Consider the following 18,635-nt stretch of genomic DNA (forward strand, 5'->3'; position numbering starts at 1 on the left):
AAGGAGAGTACATCATAAATTTATTTACAATTTAATACAGCAATATCTACTTCTTTAACCGCCAACCTTTAGAAAATGCTGAAGAATTAATGAAGAATTTTTTCTGTTTTTTATCTGGTTGTCTATGCATTGGTCCTTTCTTCTTATTTATCATTCGTTTTGACCCCTCATAAGCTCCTGTTCCACGTCTTTTAGAGGACTGGATTTCTTCAAACTTCTTCTTATTGTATCTGTAATGAGAAAGAAAGGAGTAAGACTCACTTCAATCAATCAAAGTTAGTATTCAGAAAGTGCTAAAATATACACATACCACATTTGATCAAAGTCAATAGATTGTAAATTCTAAAGCCTTTACAAGGTCATGTTAATAGACTGACAGACAGATATATGCTAATAATATACAACCACAGAAGGATGAAGGCGTATTAAAATGCCCTGATTTTCATGTATACAAGATACAATTTTGATAAAAAGAAGCTCAAGACCAAATCACTTACGTTCTAAATTCAGCATCAGCCAACAATTCATCAACTAATGTTTGTTTTCTTTGTTTTTTGGGTATTCTTGCACTATAGAAGTCTGCAGCACCTTCCACAATAGTACCAAACTGCAATACAATGATTAAGAAAGAAGAAAGGTTACAAGGATATCAAAATGCTGGATTTGCAAAACCAACCTAGTTGGTTGGTTGATAGATGACCAGACTAGAAATTTCACTATCTGTTTCTATACATGTCTATTCTATATATGGTGTAGAATCAAGAAAAGATGGAGATGTCATTGATAAATCTGGACACATATATATTTGAAGGCTCAGCTAAGCTAAAAAAAATTCCCGTTTCTGAGGCTAAGGTATGATCAGTCAAATGGATGGCGAACATTTAGAAGTCTAAATCAACATTTGATATAATTATCAAAAAACATCGTAGTACCTGACTGTATTTTGGAAAATCTGTTAAATCATTACTCTTATAAAATCGTTTAGGATCAAGAGCTTTCCTCATCTGTAAAATTTCAAAACTCTTCTTTTTATCATCACTTAAATCTGTGGCTGGTAAATCAAACCATTTTTTACCTTTTGTCATATCTCGTAATTTCTGAAATAAGAAAAACACTCATTTCAATTCTAAATCTGTAATGAACATAATATACTGCTGAATAGTATCTCTAGGTTCATGCTTATTATACATCATAAAGATGTAAGGTATTCAGGCAATATTTCTGTCAAAGCAGCTAGAATTAATGAAAAGAGAATACAGAGACTGAAGAGTGAGCGTCTTCTTACATGGCTATACCATACTAAACATTACTGTCTTCAATCCAATTTTATCTAAAGGTTGTATGATGCATTTAAGATCAAATTACCTGTTCTTTTTATCTTTAAGTAAACTTAAATGCACTGTTTACAGAATAAAAGAAGAATGTTCATTTAAACTTCACTTGCCTTTCTATCTCTTTTTATTTTCCTCACAGCTTCATGATATTTTGGTAAAGATTCTGTCCGTTCAAAATCTGTAGTTATGACGCTTTTTTCCATAACCTGGTAAACAATAAATAAATATTTATAAGGACATCCATAATCTGCCTTTAACTCTAACTTTGAGATAGCTTTTCTGAATTTACAATTATACATTGTATCCATTTAAAAGTAAGCCTGTACAGAAAATTTGTATGAAAATTGAGAAGATAAATAGGAATTACTTTCACCACTAATCGAATACACTACAAGTTACTATAACTGCACACAATTATATGGATAACAATTACGATGTACTTATCAAGCAATGCATCATTGAAACGTCACATGTTATTTAGTAAAGTAATTGTTATCCATATAATTGTGTCCAGTTATTCATACCCCAGTTACTAAATGCCACTCAAGGAAGTAACAATTTACTAGAAGACCATATTCAGGAAATTTTTAGATGTATAATTAAATTTGGGGTTTTGATTTTGATAGTTTGCCCGACTAGTATGTGAAGAAAAAGTAATTTTTTCATATTAAAAAAAATATAAATTACCTTCAAGTCTTTTTGGATACTGTTCTTCTGTAGTTTAGTAAATTCATCCATCTTTTTGGTTGGATTTTTCCATGGTTTAACATTAATGTAGATTCCTGGTAACTCCATACCAGCACCTATCTCTGATGCTAATTGGAATCTATTCAACATAAAAAAATATTCTAGTTCAATCAAAATCAACCATTTTGTATTTAATCATTTGTTCTTCTATAAGTGTCTTGTCAGTACTCTGAGATAACAGTAGTAACAAAATCAAATTTTAAGAGAAACTATATAGTCAAGTAACCTAATTTCATGGTAACCTATTATTCGTGGATTTCCGGAAAGGATTAATAATTTACATGAGCGACCTTGCGTGACCTCCACATTTGCTTGTTTTGATAAACATGGGTTATCTCTACAATATCAGCTAGTAGAATGAATTCAGTAGTTTCAAGCAAGGTAAAATTATTAATGTATACTTTGACAAATAGAAAATGGCGGATTTCACTTATTATCAAACGTCACCATTTTTTATCGGCCCAATTTTCTTATAATCCCAAGCGGTAATCGGAATTCCAAGTGTCGTCTGCTAGAATGTAGGCCAACGAATGAAGTCACGTGATCAACTAGCGGATTCCGTGTCAGCAGAAAATTTCTATGAAACACAATGTGGACCATATTCTTATGTTGTTTCAGTGACTTTTAGCAATAAATCATACAACGTATCTTATCTTTTTTTAAAATCGTGGTTTTTTGAAGGAATTGTCACTAATTATAATGAATTGATATTAAAGATAAATACTAAGAGAAGTTAATTATACCACACTCGATCCCATTGAATCCAATAATACTTGATTCCCCTCTCTATTTTCTAGCTCATTAAGTATAATACATGCTAATCCTTATATATAGATGTTTATCTTTTCAGAACCTATTCATACTCTCTTCTTTTAGAACTGGTAACAAGAAAACTTTCATATTATAGACTTTTGTTTATTGTAGATTACTCGTAGGTGTTTTTTGAACTTAATACTAACTATGCTAACTTCACCTTATCTTGTATTGAACATTTATCTCTTTATTTGTGACCTTGGCCAGTGCTTTACATAGAAGTTTTTAGGAACTTCTTCACTCTTAACACCCAGTATCCATACGACATGTTTGTCTTGACTTATTTATAGATCAAACTCTATGTTTAAACAACTTAGAAAGTGATATGTGAATATAGCACGCTTTAGCCAATATTGAATCAACAAACATTAACATTGTTCTATTAATATGAATTGCCACATACTCATTATTTTTCTTATTTCTTTTTTTCTCATCATTGTTTAGATTTGCAGCATATTTGCTTTTTGTTCTTTTGGGTTTTTTCTTTTTATCACCCAGATTATCAATTTGAGAGTCTTTATCTGAAGCTGTCATAGGTTTTCTGTCTATTGTAAATAATTCAATATCATTGGAATCTGTCACATTATTAGTGGAATTGATATTTTGTTTTAAGACAAGCTCATCATCACTATCATCAGATACTCCAGAACTAGCAGAACTATCTGTGTCCATTTGTTCATCATCTGAATATTCCCTGATGGTTTTCGAAGCAGCATTGACCATACGATTGAACTCTTCATCAGAACTACTAGACTCATCCGAATCCATTTTAGATTACTGTTAGATCGTTATGCCCTAATTATTGGAAATTGTTGAATTATTTTAATATGTTTACAAAACATTAAAACACATGTTGAAGCCTAACAACATTTCCGGTTAAGCAGTAGGACATGATTACTCAAGAAAAATAGGTCAAGAAATTAGAGCCTGTTTGAAGAGTGCTAATCGTTTGTATCAACAAAATTAAATATTTTTGATTAGTGTCTATCTTCACAAAAATAAGCAACAAAAAACACGATGTGAGTAACAGTAAAAAAAATTATATATTTATATAACTAGGCGGAGTGATACGGGATATAAAGTGAAAGTAAAGGTACTACATTATTCCACTTTTTATTTACAACATACATGACCTTTGAACAGATTAGTTCATTGGAGTTGCAAAACTATTTGATCAAAAATGGCAGGTGTTGTAAGACAGGTAAAATTCCATACATTCAAGTTAAAAAATGTCTTTTAATCATTTCTACAAGACAGATAAATTTTCATTTACAATCTTGCAGATTCTGTCAATGCCAAAAAAAAAGATGATCTGTTTATTATTATATGGCGATGTGGACTTCAATAACAAAGTTTATAATTACATAAAGCCATTCTTAAGTGGTAATACTATAGGCCCCTAAAGGCAATGGATAGGTGCAAGATTTATGAAAATTAAAACAGAGCCCATTATTCTTTTAGATTTAGAATAAATGAATAAAAATATAAAAAGTACATTTGTTCTTATTTTTGTATAAGTGATTTGGATATCAAAGTGGTATATTGAGGTCAAAGTCTACAAGCTTATAAATAAAATATAAGGTAATAAGATTTGATAGTGTTTACATGATGTTTTAGGTATGTCGTGTTGGTGGTGCAGTAAGACGACATGGTGTTAGGTCAATGTCAACAGGTAGTCAAGGATTGTCATTTGGTAAGTTAAGGTCACGATATAATAATTCTTCTATTGTTATCTAAAGTAAGGTAACTGAAATTTTTTTTACCCATTTATTTAGTGGAAATCTGACAATTAATTGATTTAGCAGTTAAAACTTAATTATATTTCACTTAAAGGGTAAGGTGCGCCATTTTTTTGATCAATCATATCTTAGTCTCAGAAACGAGAATATTTTTTAGCTAAGCCAACCAGCTCATAGTCGATATTTGAGCTTTCAAATCTATTTTGATAGTGAAAAAGGCAAGTCTTCCTTTCTCAAGACACTTCCACATATAGAAAAGACTTCTATAGAAATAGGAAAAGAATTCCCTTTTTTTGACTGAATTAGGCGATTTTTGTACATTTTTAGTACTTCTGAAGACTATGTACATATATTCAAGACTCAAACCAACCCTCTAAAATTGAGCATGTGACTCTTTAACATAATAAATAATTGAGGTTTGACTGATGATAAATTCCTTGTTGGATCCTGATTTTTTCCAGAGTTCTAGAGGAAATTAAATACCATATTATGTCAACATTTTATATGTGTTTCTAGAATTAACTCAAGAACAGAAAGAATATCAAGATTTGGCCAGAAAGTTTGCTAGAGAAGAAGTAATACCTGCAGCACCAGAACATGATAAAACAGGAAAGGTAACTGGACTAAGCAAGATAGTTTCTTTTATAGGAGCCTTTAATGCTGTATAATGGTTGATCTCATTTATGTCAAACTGCAGAATATAAGCACAGTGGACAGTGAAACTTGTCAAAAAATCAAGGCAATTAATTGCAGCTTTTTTAGTATCTACCAAATACTACAATATTTTCTTAGATTCAAGCCCATTAGGCCTATTGTGTATTTTAAGCTTGTGGAATAATGGTACATACATACAATATGCTGTTTATAATAGGATTGGTTTCAGTAATTTTGTTCTATTTTTATAGTATCCAATCGAAATTTTGAAAAAGGCCTGGGAAGTTGGATTAATGAATAGCCATATATCTCCTAAATATGGTAAATATCACTTTTACTGTTAATAGAGAGTTGAATGATGTTAAAGTGCAAAAAAAATTCAATACCTGTTGGAATACTTTTGCAAAGTGTCTTTGGAATATCAGCTGACAGTAGATGATTGCTGTAGAATAATTTGGTATCAAATCTTTACTTTTATCAATAAAATTGTATTTAATGCCATGGTATTTAGTGAATTATTTTATTTGAATATTGTGTTCTAAGTGTTTCATTTATTGTTTTAGGTGGATTAGGGTTGGGAGTTTTAGATGCCTGTATTATAACAGAAGAAATAGCTTATGGTTGTACTGGTATACAAACAGCTATTGAAGCTAACTCTCTAGGGGTTTGTTAAATTTTCATTTGTGTGATCAACTTTTAGCATTTTTGACGACAATATTTACTTATGTCTGATCTATCGCCTACACTATTTTAAACAATAAACAGCAATTGTTTATAAAACTATACTGAAAACTAATAAGTCTCTTTCTCGATAAATCAGTTAAAGGTCATGGGTTGGAATTGCAAATTCCGTTTGGATCAAAAACCACGGTAACATGCCATTCATTTCCTGCCAAAACTTTTCTCATTGCAAACTGTAGGGCATTGCCCATTGTGTAGGAAAAAAAAAATGCAGATGATTAAGATGTAAATCTTTATTTCATTAAGGAAATGCCAGTCATTATTGCTGGTAATGAAGATCAGAAGAAGAAATATCTTGGTAGAATGATAGAGGAACCTTTAATGTGTGTAAGTAGTGAAAGTAATAGCTCTTGAATATTGTCCTCTATTGTCTTTATACTGTATATATTTGTGCATAGTGCACAGTTTTTTTTACCCTAGACTTTACTTTCAAAATCATCGAGATTATGTGGGATTTACCTCCCAAAACTTGAATTGAAAGCTTTATGGACATCTTCACACACTACTTGCCTTTCTTTTTAGGCGTATGGTGTAACAGAGCCAGGAGCAGGTTCAGACGTAGCTGGTATTAAAACTAAAGCTATTAAAAAGGGAGATGATTATATTTTAAATGGACAGAAGATGTGGATAACCAATGGAGGTGTAGCTAATTGGTATTTTGTATTAGCTAGAACTGATATGGACCCTAAAACATCAACAGGAAAGGCTTTCTCTGGTTTTATTGTAGAGAGAGATTGGGCAGGGGTTAACCCTGGTCGAAAGGTACAGATATTTCATTTACTATGCAAATTTGTAGTTCTAAAGTTCTTGTATTTCTCCAATTAATTTATTTCTATCAACACTGAATAAAAAGTATGTGCACTCATTTGATATGCAAATCTGGAGTTCCAAATTTTATTGTACTTGCATTCATTTATTTTTATGAATCATGAGAGAGTCTTTATTATAATAAATCTGCTCTGTATATATATATTGAAAGAAATAATAGTTGTCATTTTATTAAAGGAAATCAATATGGGACAAAGGGCCTCTGATACACGAGGTATAACGTTTGAAGATGTTAGAGTTCCTAAAGAGGTGAGGCCATTTTTTGTTAATATTAAGATTTATATATTCTTATATAGAATGAAACCAAATGAAATGGAGAAGCATCATAATTTTCTACACTTTAAGACAGATAATTCTCATTAGCAATAGAATGACTCAGTCAGTAACGAGTAAGATTGTCGTCTGCTAGACGATTAGATGCAGTGGTTTGAATCCTCCTTTAGGAAATATACAATCGGATTCCGTAGCCAGTGCCAGAGTCTGACTGCTGTCATTACTTAACACTCATTGTAATACTATCATCATTAACATGAAGTTTGTAGCGAGTGCTTGCTGCTTGAACTGAATCAACTGGCTTAGTAATTGATGAAGTTGTGTCAAAGAAAGCATCACATGATAAATAATTAATGTATTTAACTTGTAGAATTTACTTGGTGAAGAAGGTATGGGATTTAGAATTGCTATGGGAGCTTTTGATAGAACTAGACCACCAGTACGTAATAATTTCTTTTCTTTAAAAAAAAAGTTGTTCTTTATCTAATCTTTATCAGAAATTTGACAATATGTAAGATATATAAAGCTCAAATTTTATCTGTAAAGTTATGTGTTTAACTGTATGAAGATTTTGAGCATGATATATATTGTGAAAAGGAGATCAGGTTCAATCAATGTGGACTAATTGGCTTCTGGGTTTAAACCGTGTAAGATTACCATAATTACCTATTTTCTATTGAAATTGTGATGACTTGAATTAAATCTTTCATTAAATGCTTTATTTCTCACAGACATTAAAGTTATTATAGGTCATAGGTCATTAACCATGTGATTTTATTTTATTACATTATAGGTGGCAGCAGGTGCAGTAGGTTTAGCTCAAAGAGCTTTAGATGAAGCAACTAAATATTCATTGGAACGTAAAACTATGGGGAAATTTATTTGTGAGGTATAATTCTTTTTAATTTTCTTATTCAAAAATATTCAAAAGTGTGGTAATATAAACTGAAATATCTTAAATCACTTTTTACACAATGGCTGTCTTGTAAAAAGTTGTTTCAAAGACATTTCTTGATAAGTGTAGAGATATGCCTGGAAGACAGTGGCATAGGGACAACTATTTAGAGCATCGGGATATTGAACACTATTCATGATTAAACATTTTGACCAAGAAATAGATCATAAGGTGATTTTGTAATAAAAGTAAAAGCTCCAGGATTAGAAATGAAGTGATTGGTTTTGTTTTTCAACTATATTTATATCTTTCAGCATCAAGCAGTATCATTTATGTTAGCTGAGATGGCAATGGGTATTGAAGCATCAAGATTATTAACATTGAAATCAGGTTATGAAATAGACAATGGTAGAAGAAATACTTACTATGCCTCTATGGCTAAAGCTATGGCAGGAGATGTAGCTAATAAATGTGCTAGTGATGCTGTTCAGGTCTTTTCTTTTGACATTTTCTCTTCTTTTTCTCCTAAGTTATGTTACTTCGCTCAAATTTTTGTATTTTGTAATTTCACAAATTCTGCTTTATGAAAATATGTCTCAAGATATCAGTTAACTTTAACTTTATTTTTATTGACCTTTGAAAATTCAGAGAAATTTGTACGAAGTATTATTTTACCTTCTTGACGATATATGAAATGTTAATTAAAAATCAAACTATATATTGTTTAGATATTTGGAGGAAATGGTTTCAACTCAGAATATCCTGTAGAAAAGTTAATGAGAGATGCTAAAATATATCAGGTAAGTGGCTGTATATGTATGCATTTGTAATTATTTTGGGTAATGATAACGTTCAGAAATGTTATTAACCAAGCCTTAAGATGAGGGTAATTTTATTATTTAGATGATGAGTTAGGTTGATTCATCTAGTCAAATTCTGTTTATAATATGCTTAAACTATGGGTATTATCATTACTATGTGATGTTGTGGTCAAGTGTCAGTATTTCACAGTGTTATTAACTGACATACTTAACTGAAATACTAACAATAAACTGAAGCTATATTTCTTATTCTAGATTTATGAAGGAACGGCTCAAATTCAACGATTGATCATTTCTCGAGAACATATAGCCAAGATGAAACAAACTATGTAAAATCAGGAATGTATTAAAGAATCTCTAGAGAATCAACTAGGGAAAATCAGTCTACCTCACAAAATGATATAAAACAGATAACATTGCAGCTCAATTTCATTTTCCTTTTTTCTCACTGTTCATCTGAATCAAAGAATGTGGCATTTCTTATTTTATGTCAGGCATGAAAATTATATCTCAGACTTACTGTATTCAGTTTAATGATAGAGGTGTGTACATCATATATTTATATAACTTAATGTTTCATTTAATATACATTTATAACAACTGTTCAATGTCTTTCATCATCTTCTTTTAAATTCATTTTCTCAAATCAAAAAGTTTTCCTGTCATAGAGAAATTTTGTCAAGTATAATTTATTAAAATCCATGCCATGTTTTGGTTATATACTAAGATGTATATTTACTTCTGCCAAACAGGAAGTAGATGACTTTGTCATTGAATTGAAATTATGGTGGTCATAATACCAATAAATATATATCAAAGCCAGACAATGTGGTGCCCCTGACAAATTTAAATGATGAACATAATTAACAGTGCTCTTGTTTAATATGCCTGTGTTCTGATTATTAATTTAATGACTTATTTAAATTGTAAATATAATGATTAATGTAAATTTATTGTTAAAATTGTTCATGTTTCTATTTACAATAAATATTATTGAAACCTATAGTTTTAGTCCATACCATCTTAATTGTTACATAATAAACTTGTGACACATATTGCCAAGTTTCGAGGGTCAAGATTTATACCAACCTGATAAGAAATATGTCTATATTATTATCAACATGATAGTGATCCACATTTTTCTAACCCAAAAACATTGAGTAGGATGGTTATAGATTATCCTACAACACATCTCTTCTGTAAATATGATAATAATGTATATTATTGGACCGATTATTGGATAATTAAGTGTACACCAATATTTGGTCAAGCTCATTGCTCGGCTCAATCTTCAAAACTTCTATGAGTGAACTACTTCACTCAGTTTTGTCCAAATTCATCAATAATTCTGCCTTTAAAAGTATTTACTTTCAAAAAATGGGAAAATACAAGGGCAATAATTCTTATTAAATATATTTTAAATGGGTTGTCCATTGGCGAGTGATAATTAAATATTTCACCAAGGTTTGTTCAATAATTTTTAGAGTGTTCACAAGCTAAAAATTGAAATAATTTTGAAGAACAAAGGCAATAACTTATACAAAATATAAATTTTGATAATTCGTTACATTTTGGATTTAAAAATTTTGTAAAGGTAAAAAATTACATTTAGCCAGCCATGCCATGATTTGTTGATTAATTAAATTAATGTTTTTCTATTTCTGGAATCTGTTCAATTCTTAATGAGACAAACTTGTGAATTTGCCAGATGAGTGAACTGTAAAGTCACTTTAGTGTTTATTGAATTCAACATAATAGTTCAAACTTTCAAAGATGAAAATATTGTTACATTATTGTGTGGTAAAACAAGGCTATTAAAGATATGATGGTTTTTTTATTGCATGCAATAAAATGTGTTAACAATAGCCCTGGTCGCCATGGGAATAGTGTAAACAAACTACCTGTAATCAACTAAATGGGTCAAGCCTACTGTCATGTCAATAAGATCATTGTTTTAGACCTTGATGTCAATGGAATTATGTGTTGTAATTGTGAACTACATGAAATCATGGATTATTTCATTAATCTCATAAAATCCCTTTATCTAACAGGATTAACAGGTACCTTGAAGAGGATTAAGCTATTAAGATTACTCTTATTGAATAAAAGTACTTCATTTTACTACCGAAGGCCCACTGAACAAAACACAATGTATGTACATTCAATGAATACTCTATTAATATACAAGATATAAGAAAGGGGTAGTATTTGCTGAGAAGATCTTAGATTTTCGTGAAAGAGTTGATATCACATTAAATTGGAGAAATAACCAAATGACATTATGTGTGGTGGAAATCAAGTGAAAGATATCAGTGATGATGATAAGAAATATGGTAAGTATACAATTAAAATACCGTTTTGATTTCATTCATGAACTTTTATTAATAGTGGGTATCTTGGACAAATCAGTTTTAACACATATCAAGTCCAACTCTACACTTGAGTAAAATTCATTATAATGAGAACTCAGATAACAATATATTAGTTTGGCATACAGTCACTTAAACACTGAACTTCTTAGACATAGAAGTAGTGATATTTATGCTTCCTTTAACAATAAGTTCCAGATATGGAAAAAGGTAGGCTGTAAAAATGAAAAATGACGAGACCTACTGTTGTTTAGGTGTATAAATAATATGTAAAGAATGGGAATTGTCTTGGTTTAAATTTATGCAGTGTCTCCAAAAGAAAATTCCTGTCTTCATTAGCCCACATGGTGCAGAAAAACTCCATTCATTTCATTTCCAAACGAAAATTCACCAAAAGTATTTGGTTTTGTTAGGCTTAAACATCCATCTGATATTTCACTTAAAAGTAACCTATTCTGGACATTTAATCAAATTCATTTGTTATGTAGATGGGTGGGGTAAAATCTAATATTCAAAAATAGAAATTATATTGAAACATCTGCCTTTAATTCAAAGCTATTTTTTCATTTGTCGGCTTGAGTAAAGTCAGAAAATTAGGCTCTGTTTTATGGGGATTTCCAAACCACAGATGTGACATAAATGATAATGATTGTATGAAAATATCCATTTTTCTAAATATATCTGGGTTTTGAGGATCTGATTTAATTTAATTGGATTTAGAAAACGTCCACCTTCAGATGTGCAGAAAACCCCAAGAAAACAAGGCCTAGTTTTTCTGTCTCTATACCGGTATTGCTATCAGAAAATGTTTCGGTTTAGGTAGAATGCTTCCTTTTGACACAACATCTTTGCTGCTATGCCAGATAAACACATATTTGATCTGTAATTTTTCAGGTGAAGAAAAGAAGTTTGATCCATCTTTTAATGGTCCTATTAAAAATAGATCTTGTACAGATGTATTATGTTGTTTGATATTTTTAATATTTGTTGTTGGAATGGTGGTGTGTTCTGCTTTAGGTAATAGAAGTTTTATTAAATATCTACTATGCCTGGGAGTTGGTAATCAATCTCCCAAAGTTTTTTACTTCATGTAATTTTATTTTTGCTCAAGAATCAAATGGAATTTTGAGAAAATCTAATATCAAATCTTAGAAACCAGGAATTATACAGGTAATGTTAAGAAAGAAAATAGTGATAAATATAATTTGATTTTGTCTTAAAGTTTTTATCCCAACTGAAACTTACTGTGTTTATTTACTATCAGGTTATGCACATGGTGATCCTACAAAGTTAGTCTACCCAACAGATAGTGATGGCAACCTGTGTGGTTCAGGAAATTTTGCGTAAGTAAAAAAGTATTTAACAAAATTGTTGCATTTATATCAATGAAAGTATTAAATGAAGTTAATTTTTCACAATTAGTCAACTTGCTCTGAAAACTAGGTAGGAATTTTGCAGATCCAATTATGTTTGATTTGAGAATGAAAGAAAGAAAGAATGAATGAATTGAATTGAATTGAATTGAATTGAATTGAATTGAATTGAATTGAATTGAATTGAATTGAATTGAATTGAATTGAATTGAATTGAATTGAATTGAATTGAATGAAATTGAATTGAATTGAATTGAATTGAATTGAATTGAATTGAATTGAATTGAATTGAATTGAATTGAATGAAATTGAATGAAATTGAATGAAATTGAATGAAATTGAATTGAATGAAATACATTAAAACATATAGAGATTGAGTCAAAAACACAATGTTAATATATTATTTTTTAATTTTAGTGACAAACCAAACTTGATGTTTTTTGATCTATTGGATTGTGCTAAAATGGGAGCTGGTGTAATAGTCTATGGTTGTCCAACACCACAGGTGAGAGTACTGACCACTGGTCATGCAGATTACAACATGATACATTGCTACTTACTTCTTACTAAATATACAAACCAAACTTTCTACTAGAATTTGTATTTGCAAGAAGTGTGATATTTTTTTTTTTTTAGATGTTTTTATAGATGAGCTTCAAAAATTGCAATCTACAGACATTAAGGTCAACCTTAAAATTTTGCTAAATTATTTTCAGGTGTGTGTGGAATCATGTACTACATCTTATTATGTCTACCTGCAAACTATAGCTTTAGAAACAGCTAATGGTGGAATGATCACTGCAGAGAGAAATAAAATGTTATGTAAAAATGGTGTTGATCCTACTGCTACGGTAAACTTTCTTATTAGCAAAATTTTGATACAAATCATTGTTATGGTTTTAAATTAAATATACAAAAACTAGTGCATACTGGAATAACTATGATTTTACTTGATATAACTTTGATGATCGGACATAGTTATGTTGGTGTCAATTTCATGATAAAATTTATCCAGTTTTTACTATGATAGACATGACATCTGTTTTTTTTTTTAGGCTAATGTTCAAACATTGGTAGATAATGAACAATGTGCTGCTTATTATGTAGAAAATACTGCAGGTAAGGTTGATTTTCATTTTGTTTTGGAAGAAAATTTCTAAAAGATATTTGTAAAAATTTCAAGCTGAATAAATTTACCCACCAAAAAAATAACTTTTTATGATATTTGCTTACTTTTAAAAACTCATGATGTATTTTTTAGTAATTGGAAGATGTGTGCCTGCCATATTTAACCAAATCACTAATTTAGCATCTAATTTAGTTACCAATGAGTCTTATTCCTTACAAAATAAAGATGGTACTAATGTAACAGGCTCTGCTCTTGACTCTGCTAGCTAGTAAGTACAACACTGTTTTGTATAATTTTCTCTAATGGAAGTATATTGTGAGACTTGTTTGCATTTTAATAGTAATTTCCACTTGTTATCATTTTCAATTGTTTTAAGGTATTTCCAACAATTTTTCATTTATTTCACATCATTTTATTATTATTTACTCACTGGTTATCATTTTTAATATTTTGTAACATTATTTCTCATATATTTCAGTTATTTGGCATTATTTTATCAGTATAAAGAGTATGGTGAGCTAGTTTATAAAGATATTGTAACATCCTGGATCACTCTTCTTATGTAAGTTGATAATTATTCTAAAAAAATGTCGAAACAGTGGCTAACTACACATTAATAATCTTAGTCCTAAGTGTAGGTCCTGGCTTCCTAAAGCATAGGAACATAAAATTTTCTGTCACATTTCCGTGGTCGATTTGGTGCTTTGTTATTATGTTTATTATAAATTCTTATTTTTGTTTCTATGAATTGTTATTATTTTAGTGGTTTAGGTGGTGATGTGTTATTATGTTTATTATGAATTGTTATTATTTCAGTGGTCTAGGTGGTGCTGTGTTGTTATGTCTAATATGAATTGTTATTATTTCAGTGGTGTAGGTGATGCTGTGTTATTATGTTTATTATGGATTGTTATTATTGTACTGGTCTAGGTGGGACTGTGTTATTTTTGTTTTTTTTTTTAATTGTTATTATTTTAGTGGTCTAGGTTCTGCTGTGTTATTATGTCTAATATGAATTGTTATTATTTCAGTGGTCTAGGTGGTGCTGTGTTGTTATGCCTAATATGAATTGTTATTATTTCAGTGGTCTAGGTGGTGCTGTGTTGTTATGGTTAATATGAATTGTTATTATTTCAGTGGTCTAGATAGTGCTGTGTTGTTATGTCTAATATGAATTGTTATTATTTCAGTGGTCTAGGTGGTGCTGTGTTGTTATGGTTAATATGAATTGTTATTATTTCAGTGGTCTAGGTGGTGCTGTGTTGTTATGTCTAATATGGATTGTTATTATGAGATGGATAGCTGGTATTATGGTGTGGTTCTCTATTGTAGCTTTCCTAGGGCTATTTGGTTTCTGTAAGTATTTTATGTCACTAGGAGCAGTTGAGAAACAACAGAAACAAAAGATGACAAAGTCCATCAAAAACAACATTGGAAAAATCTATGAAGAGGGTATACATTGTGTTTTCATTATCAAATTGTACTTTAAAAAACTCATTTCAAAATCTTGTTTATTTCAGCGACATATTATAGTTATAGTAAATATTATGAACTAAAAACTCAGAATTCTACAGCAGAAATTGGTTTATCTCAAGCCTTTGCTTTGAATTTTAGTTATTATTTGTCTTTAAAACAAACCTGGCTGGCATTTGGTAAGTTTTTTTTGTCAATTTCTCATATGAATTTCTCATTTGAGATAATGTTATGTATTGCAAGCTTGTTACTCAAAAACCAATTTCTTTATGTAAACTTACATACTTACACAAATATGTATTCTTTGAACCATGCAAAAATATATCAACGAATGTTTGTAAGTTAATTGTTTGTTATTGTATTTGTATATTGATATAGGATGTGGTTCAGCTACTGTGTTGATAATATTACTATTGATTATAATATTTCTGTGTAGTAGAATAAGAATAGCTATTGAACTTATTAAAGAGGCTAGCAGGTTTGTTTTTAGTGTTAATATATCAAAGAAAGAAACAAAAACTACATTTCTCAATAACAACATAGATTCACAGTTAAAGATCCTTTCTAACAGCTGGTACTTGGCCAAATCTCTCAGTGTTGATCTTTCCCAGATTATCCATACCCATTTACTGCTAGGTCAACTATAATTATGAGTAGTGTTCTAACCGACTGTGCTATAGAATTACTTCACAAAATGAAAATTCACGAAAAAGTGAAGGATAAAAAAGATGCAGTAATCAAACTGAGATATCTTATGCCAAGACTGTAAACTTGGTATCCCTTCATACATATTCCACATAGTTAGATATTGTTTAATTTGTATATTTAATACCTATATTGACATAAATTAATCAACTTGGTTTTCTGACTAATGAGACTAATAATTGAAATTTGTCTTCTGTTAGTTGATTAATGTTTTTCTCTATTTCAGAGCTGTTGGAAGTATGTTTTCAACCTTACTGTTTCCTATAGTACCATTCATATTCCAGATAGCTTTTCTTGCTTATTGGGTTGTTAGTGCTGCGTATCCTTTATAATTAACTATCTTTTACTTTTCCCTTTGTAATAGAATACAATTTATGTCAGATTTGACCTATGCTTATGTATTTAAGTGAATTATTGCCATCATTTGAGACAAATAATCACAAAGTGTTTTGAGGATATTGTATAGTATGACAGCCAAATCACAATCTTCTATGGTTGTAAGTGGCTACTGTATGGGTTTTTAAGTTTGGTGTATAGCTCACTGTTTTTAGTTGGTCGCTCATTATACATCTAAAAACCAATGTTCATTCAAAGTTAAAATTCCTTGACCAGTATATAGTTTTGTTGCGTCTATGGGATCAGCTGAATATAAAGGTGAAATACAGAATACTACATCTGATGGTGTTAATTATGTATTAGAGAGAATACCTTGTACTCCTAATGTATGTAATAACCTTTTATATTATTTGTTAATTTCAAAATACGTCCAACTTACATTTTATTTACCTTTTTTTAATTACTCATCAATTTCATTAGTCTGCAATATTCCTATATTTTCAAAATTGTACATGTTGTTGAGACTGCTTCAAAAATTTGAGCTCATGTCAAATGGTGGGTTTTTCTCCTTCCAAAAAAGTAGGACAGTCTGCATCTCTACTGGCTTCAAGCATACTCTTCTGGAACAATATTCATCTTAATCCAAAATAACAGTATAGTTAGTATTATTACCAATAAATGTAAATTAGTAATTTTACCTCTTCATTTATTTCATAGGATACATCTACAGTCAATAGTATTTGTGAATTTGTTAAATATGGCGGAAATGAGTAAGTAACATCCTATCAGGGTTTACCTGATTCAATCAACACACCATCAGAAATATTGTTGATGGTATATAAACCAAAATTTTATATAGGTGGCTTACTTAATTGTTTAGACATTTCACAACCATGTGACATTTTGACTGACAGCTTGCGTATGGTTCTCAGTAAGTTAGATCATAAAGTAAAATTCACTCCTTCTGCTCACTTCTTATACTAAATTTTACCAACTATTATTACAACAGACAATAAATGTATTGTTTTTGGTTATCTTCATTATGATTAGTTAAATTTTTTCAGGTACACCATATTTATGCAGGTTTATATGTTGTTTGTATTTCTATGGGTGATGAATTTTATTGTGGCTTTAGGACAGATTGTATTAGCTGGAGCCTTCGCCTCATATTACTGGGCATTTAATAAGCCTGATGATATCGCAGCATTCCCTCTAGTAGCCTCATTTTGGAGAGCAATAAGGTTAGTTATTTTTTATTATGAACTTTTATTATGAATTTTGTACTTTTTATTATGATTTTTTTTAGGAACTTTTAATTAGGAACTTTTATGTTTGATATGGTGAAAATCTCAACTAGAAATCTGTCAACATGATAATATTGCTATATTGATTATATAATGATATAATTTTTTTATATAAATCCATCATTTATTTCCCCTTTCAGATATCATCTTGGTTCTATAGCATTTGGTGCTTTTATAATAGCTGTTATTCAAATGATCAGAATTGTGTTAGAATACCTTGATGCCAAACTGAAAGGTTCTGAAAATACTATAGCAAGATTTTTTTTGAAGTAAGATATCTTTTTTTTTATTTTTCCATTTAATATTTTCATAACAACTACAGTTAAAAATAATGACATTTTAATCTAAATTTTGAAATTTTTAATTCAGATGTTTGAAGTGTTGCTTTTGGTGTTTAGAAAAATTTATGAAATTTTTGAATAAAAATGCTTATATTATGGTAAGTTATGGCTCATTATTATGTTATAATTGAAAAAATAATTGAATTAAAAAATATTCCTGACTTTTGAAAAGGCCAGACTCACTATGTATGTTAAAAAAAACCTCTAGATTGATGAATACCAAAAATAGTGATTAGATAGTGTACATTTATTTAGCTAAAATAGTACAGTAAGAAAATTTAAATTATCTTATTTTGATTTTACAGATAGCTGTAAGAGGGAAGAATTTCTGTGCCTCGGCCAAAGATGCATTTTTTTTAATAATGAGAAACATTGTCAGGTAAATGTTTGATTTTATCATGAATGCAAGCTTATATAGACTAATGCATAGTTTGTTCATTTGAGATTTTGATATGAATAATATCAGTTGATTAACTGGTTGCAATTTCATTTACATTATTTATATTTTTTAGATGTGTGGTATTAGATAAAGTAGCTGATTTTTTACTGTTTTTAAGTAAACTAATTGTAACAGCAGCCATTTGTAAGTAACGTCTAATATTCATAGTTTAAAACAACTGTAGATGTCTAATCTATGACCAATGAATTAATGATTGCATTAAGAATATAATGATGATAATATGAATGATGAATACATGATAATTTATTAGAAATACCAATTAATAAAATGGTTTGCTGAAATTATTCACTCTGTTGACTT

The 18,635-nt window shown here is 29.7% G+C and overlaps 3 protein-coding genes across 3 annotated transcripts in view; 2 read left to right on the forward strand and 1 right to left on the reverse strand.

Annotated features, from left to right (window-relative positions):
* Positions 1 to 181: 181 nt before the first annotated feature.
* On the reverse strand, positions 182 to 1,082 carry LOTGIDRAFT_101578 (hypothetical protein; the record flags this gene model as incomplete). Its single annotated transcript, XM_009058257.1, has 3 exons — positions 182 to 230; positions 498 to 607; positions 933 to 1,082. Coding segments are annotated over 3 exons (309 nt in total), but the record flags the coding sequence as incomplete, so codon positions are not given.
* Positions 1,083 to 4,027: 2,945 nt separating this feature from the next.
* LOTGIDRAFT_190317 (hypothetical protein) lies at positions 4,028 to 9,849 on the forward strand. Its single transcript, XM_009058258.1, has 13 exons — positions 4,028 to 4,095; positions 4,512 to 4,587; positions 5,150 to 5,247; positions 5,539 to 5,608; positions 5,851 to 5,951; positions 6,275 to 6,355; positions 6,551 to 6,790; positions 7,034 to 7,105; positions 7,500 to 7,568; positions 7,923 to 8,018; positions 8,339 to 8,515; positions 8,753 to 8,824; positions 9,101 to 9,849. Exons 1-13 carry the CDS (start codon positions 4,075 to 4,077, stop codon positions 9,176 to 9,178), a joined length of 1,251 nt encoding a protein of 416 aa, XP_009056506.1. The 5' UTR covers positions 4,028 to 4,074; the 3' UTR covers positions 9,179 to 9,849.
* A 2,189-nt stretch (positions 9,850 to 12,038) lies between these two features.
* Positions 12,039 to 18,635, forward strand: part of LOTGIDRAFT_120296 (hypothetical protein) — a gene marked incomplete at both ends in the record, with an annotated part of 8,884 nt that continues 2,287 nt past the window's right edge. The window contains 17 exons of the mRNA XM_009058259.1: positions 12,039 to 12,231; positions 12,479 to 12,557; positions 13,005 to 13,092; positions 13,304 to 13,409; positions 13,665 to 13,706; positions 13,849 to 13,952; positions 14,217 to 14,278; positions 14,960 to 15,072; positions 15,237 to 15,368; positions 15,568 to 15,667; positions 16,121 to 16,213; positions 16,514 to 16,658; positions 17,281 to 17,471; positions 17,675 to 17,803; positions 17,904 to 17,973; positions 18,181 to 18,254; positions 18,388 to 18,458. Of these exons, the coding sequence (XP_009056507.1) occupies positions 12,039 to 12,231; positions 12,479 to 12,557; positions 13,005 to 13,092; positions 13,304 to 13,409; positions 13,665 to 13,706; positions 13,849 to 13,952; positions 14,217 to 14,278; positions 14,960 to 15,072; positions 15,237 to 15,368; positions 15,568 to 15,667; positions 16,121 to 16,213; positions 16,514 to 16,658; positions 17,281 to 17,471; positions 17,675 to 17,803; positions 17,904 to 17,973; positions 18,181 to 18,254; positions 18,388 to 18,458 (1,792 nt within the window). The remainder of the gene's footprint in view (positions 12,232 to 12,478; positions 12,558 to 13,004; positions 13,093 to 13,303; positions 13,410 to 13,664; positions 13,707 to 13,848; positions 13,953 to 14,216; positions 14,279 to 14,959; positions 15,073 to 15,236; positions 15,369 to 15,567; positions 15,668 to 16,120; positions 16,214 to 16,513; positions 16,659 to 17,280; positions 17,472 to 17,674; positions 17,804 to 17,903; positions 17,974 to 18,180; positions 18,255 to 18,387; positions 18,459 to 18,635) is intronic.

The sequence above is a fragment of the Lottia gigantea genome (assembly GCF_000327385.1).
Source record: "Lottia gigantea unplaced genomic scaffold LOTGIsca_33, whole genome shotgun sequence".
In the NCBI taxonomy this organism is placed as follows: Eukaryota; Metazoa; Mollusca; class Gastropoda; family Lottiidae; genus Lottia; species Lottia gigantea.

Excerpts from the sequence above, each read along its gene's own strand:
- LOTGIDRAFT_190317 (XM_009058258.1), top strand. The coding sequence starts at position 4,075 with ATGGCAGGTGTTGTAAGACAG. Across the intron at positions 4,096-4,511 it reads TGGCAGGTGTTGTAAGACAG|GTATGTCGTGTTGGTGGTGC; the intron begins GTAAAATTCCAT and ends ATGATGTTTTAG. Across the intron at positions 8,825-9,100 it reads GAGATGCTAAAATATATCAG|ATTTATGAAGGAACGGCTCA; the intron begins GTAAGTGGCTGT and ends TTCTTATTCTAG.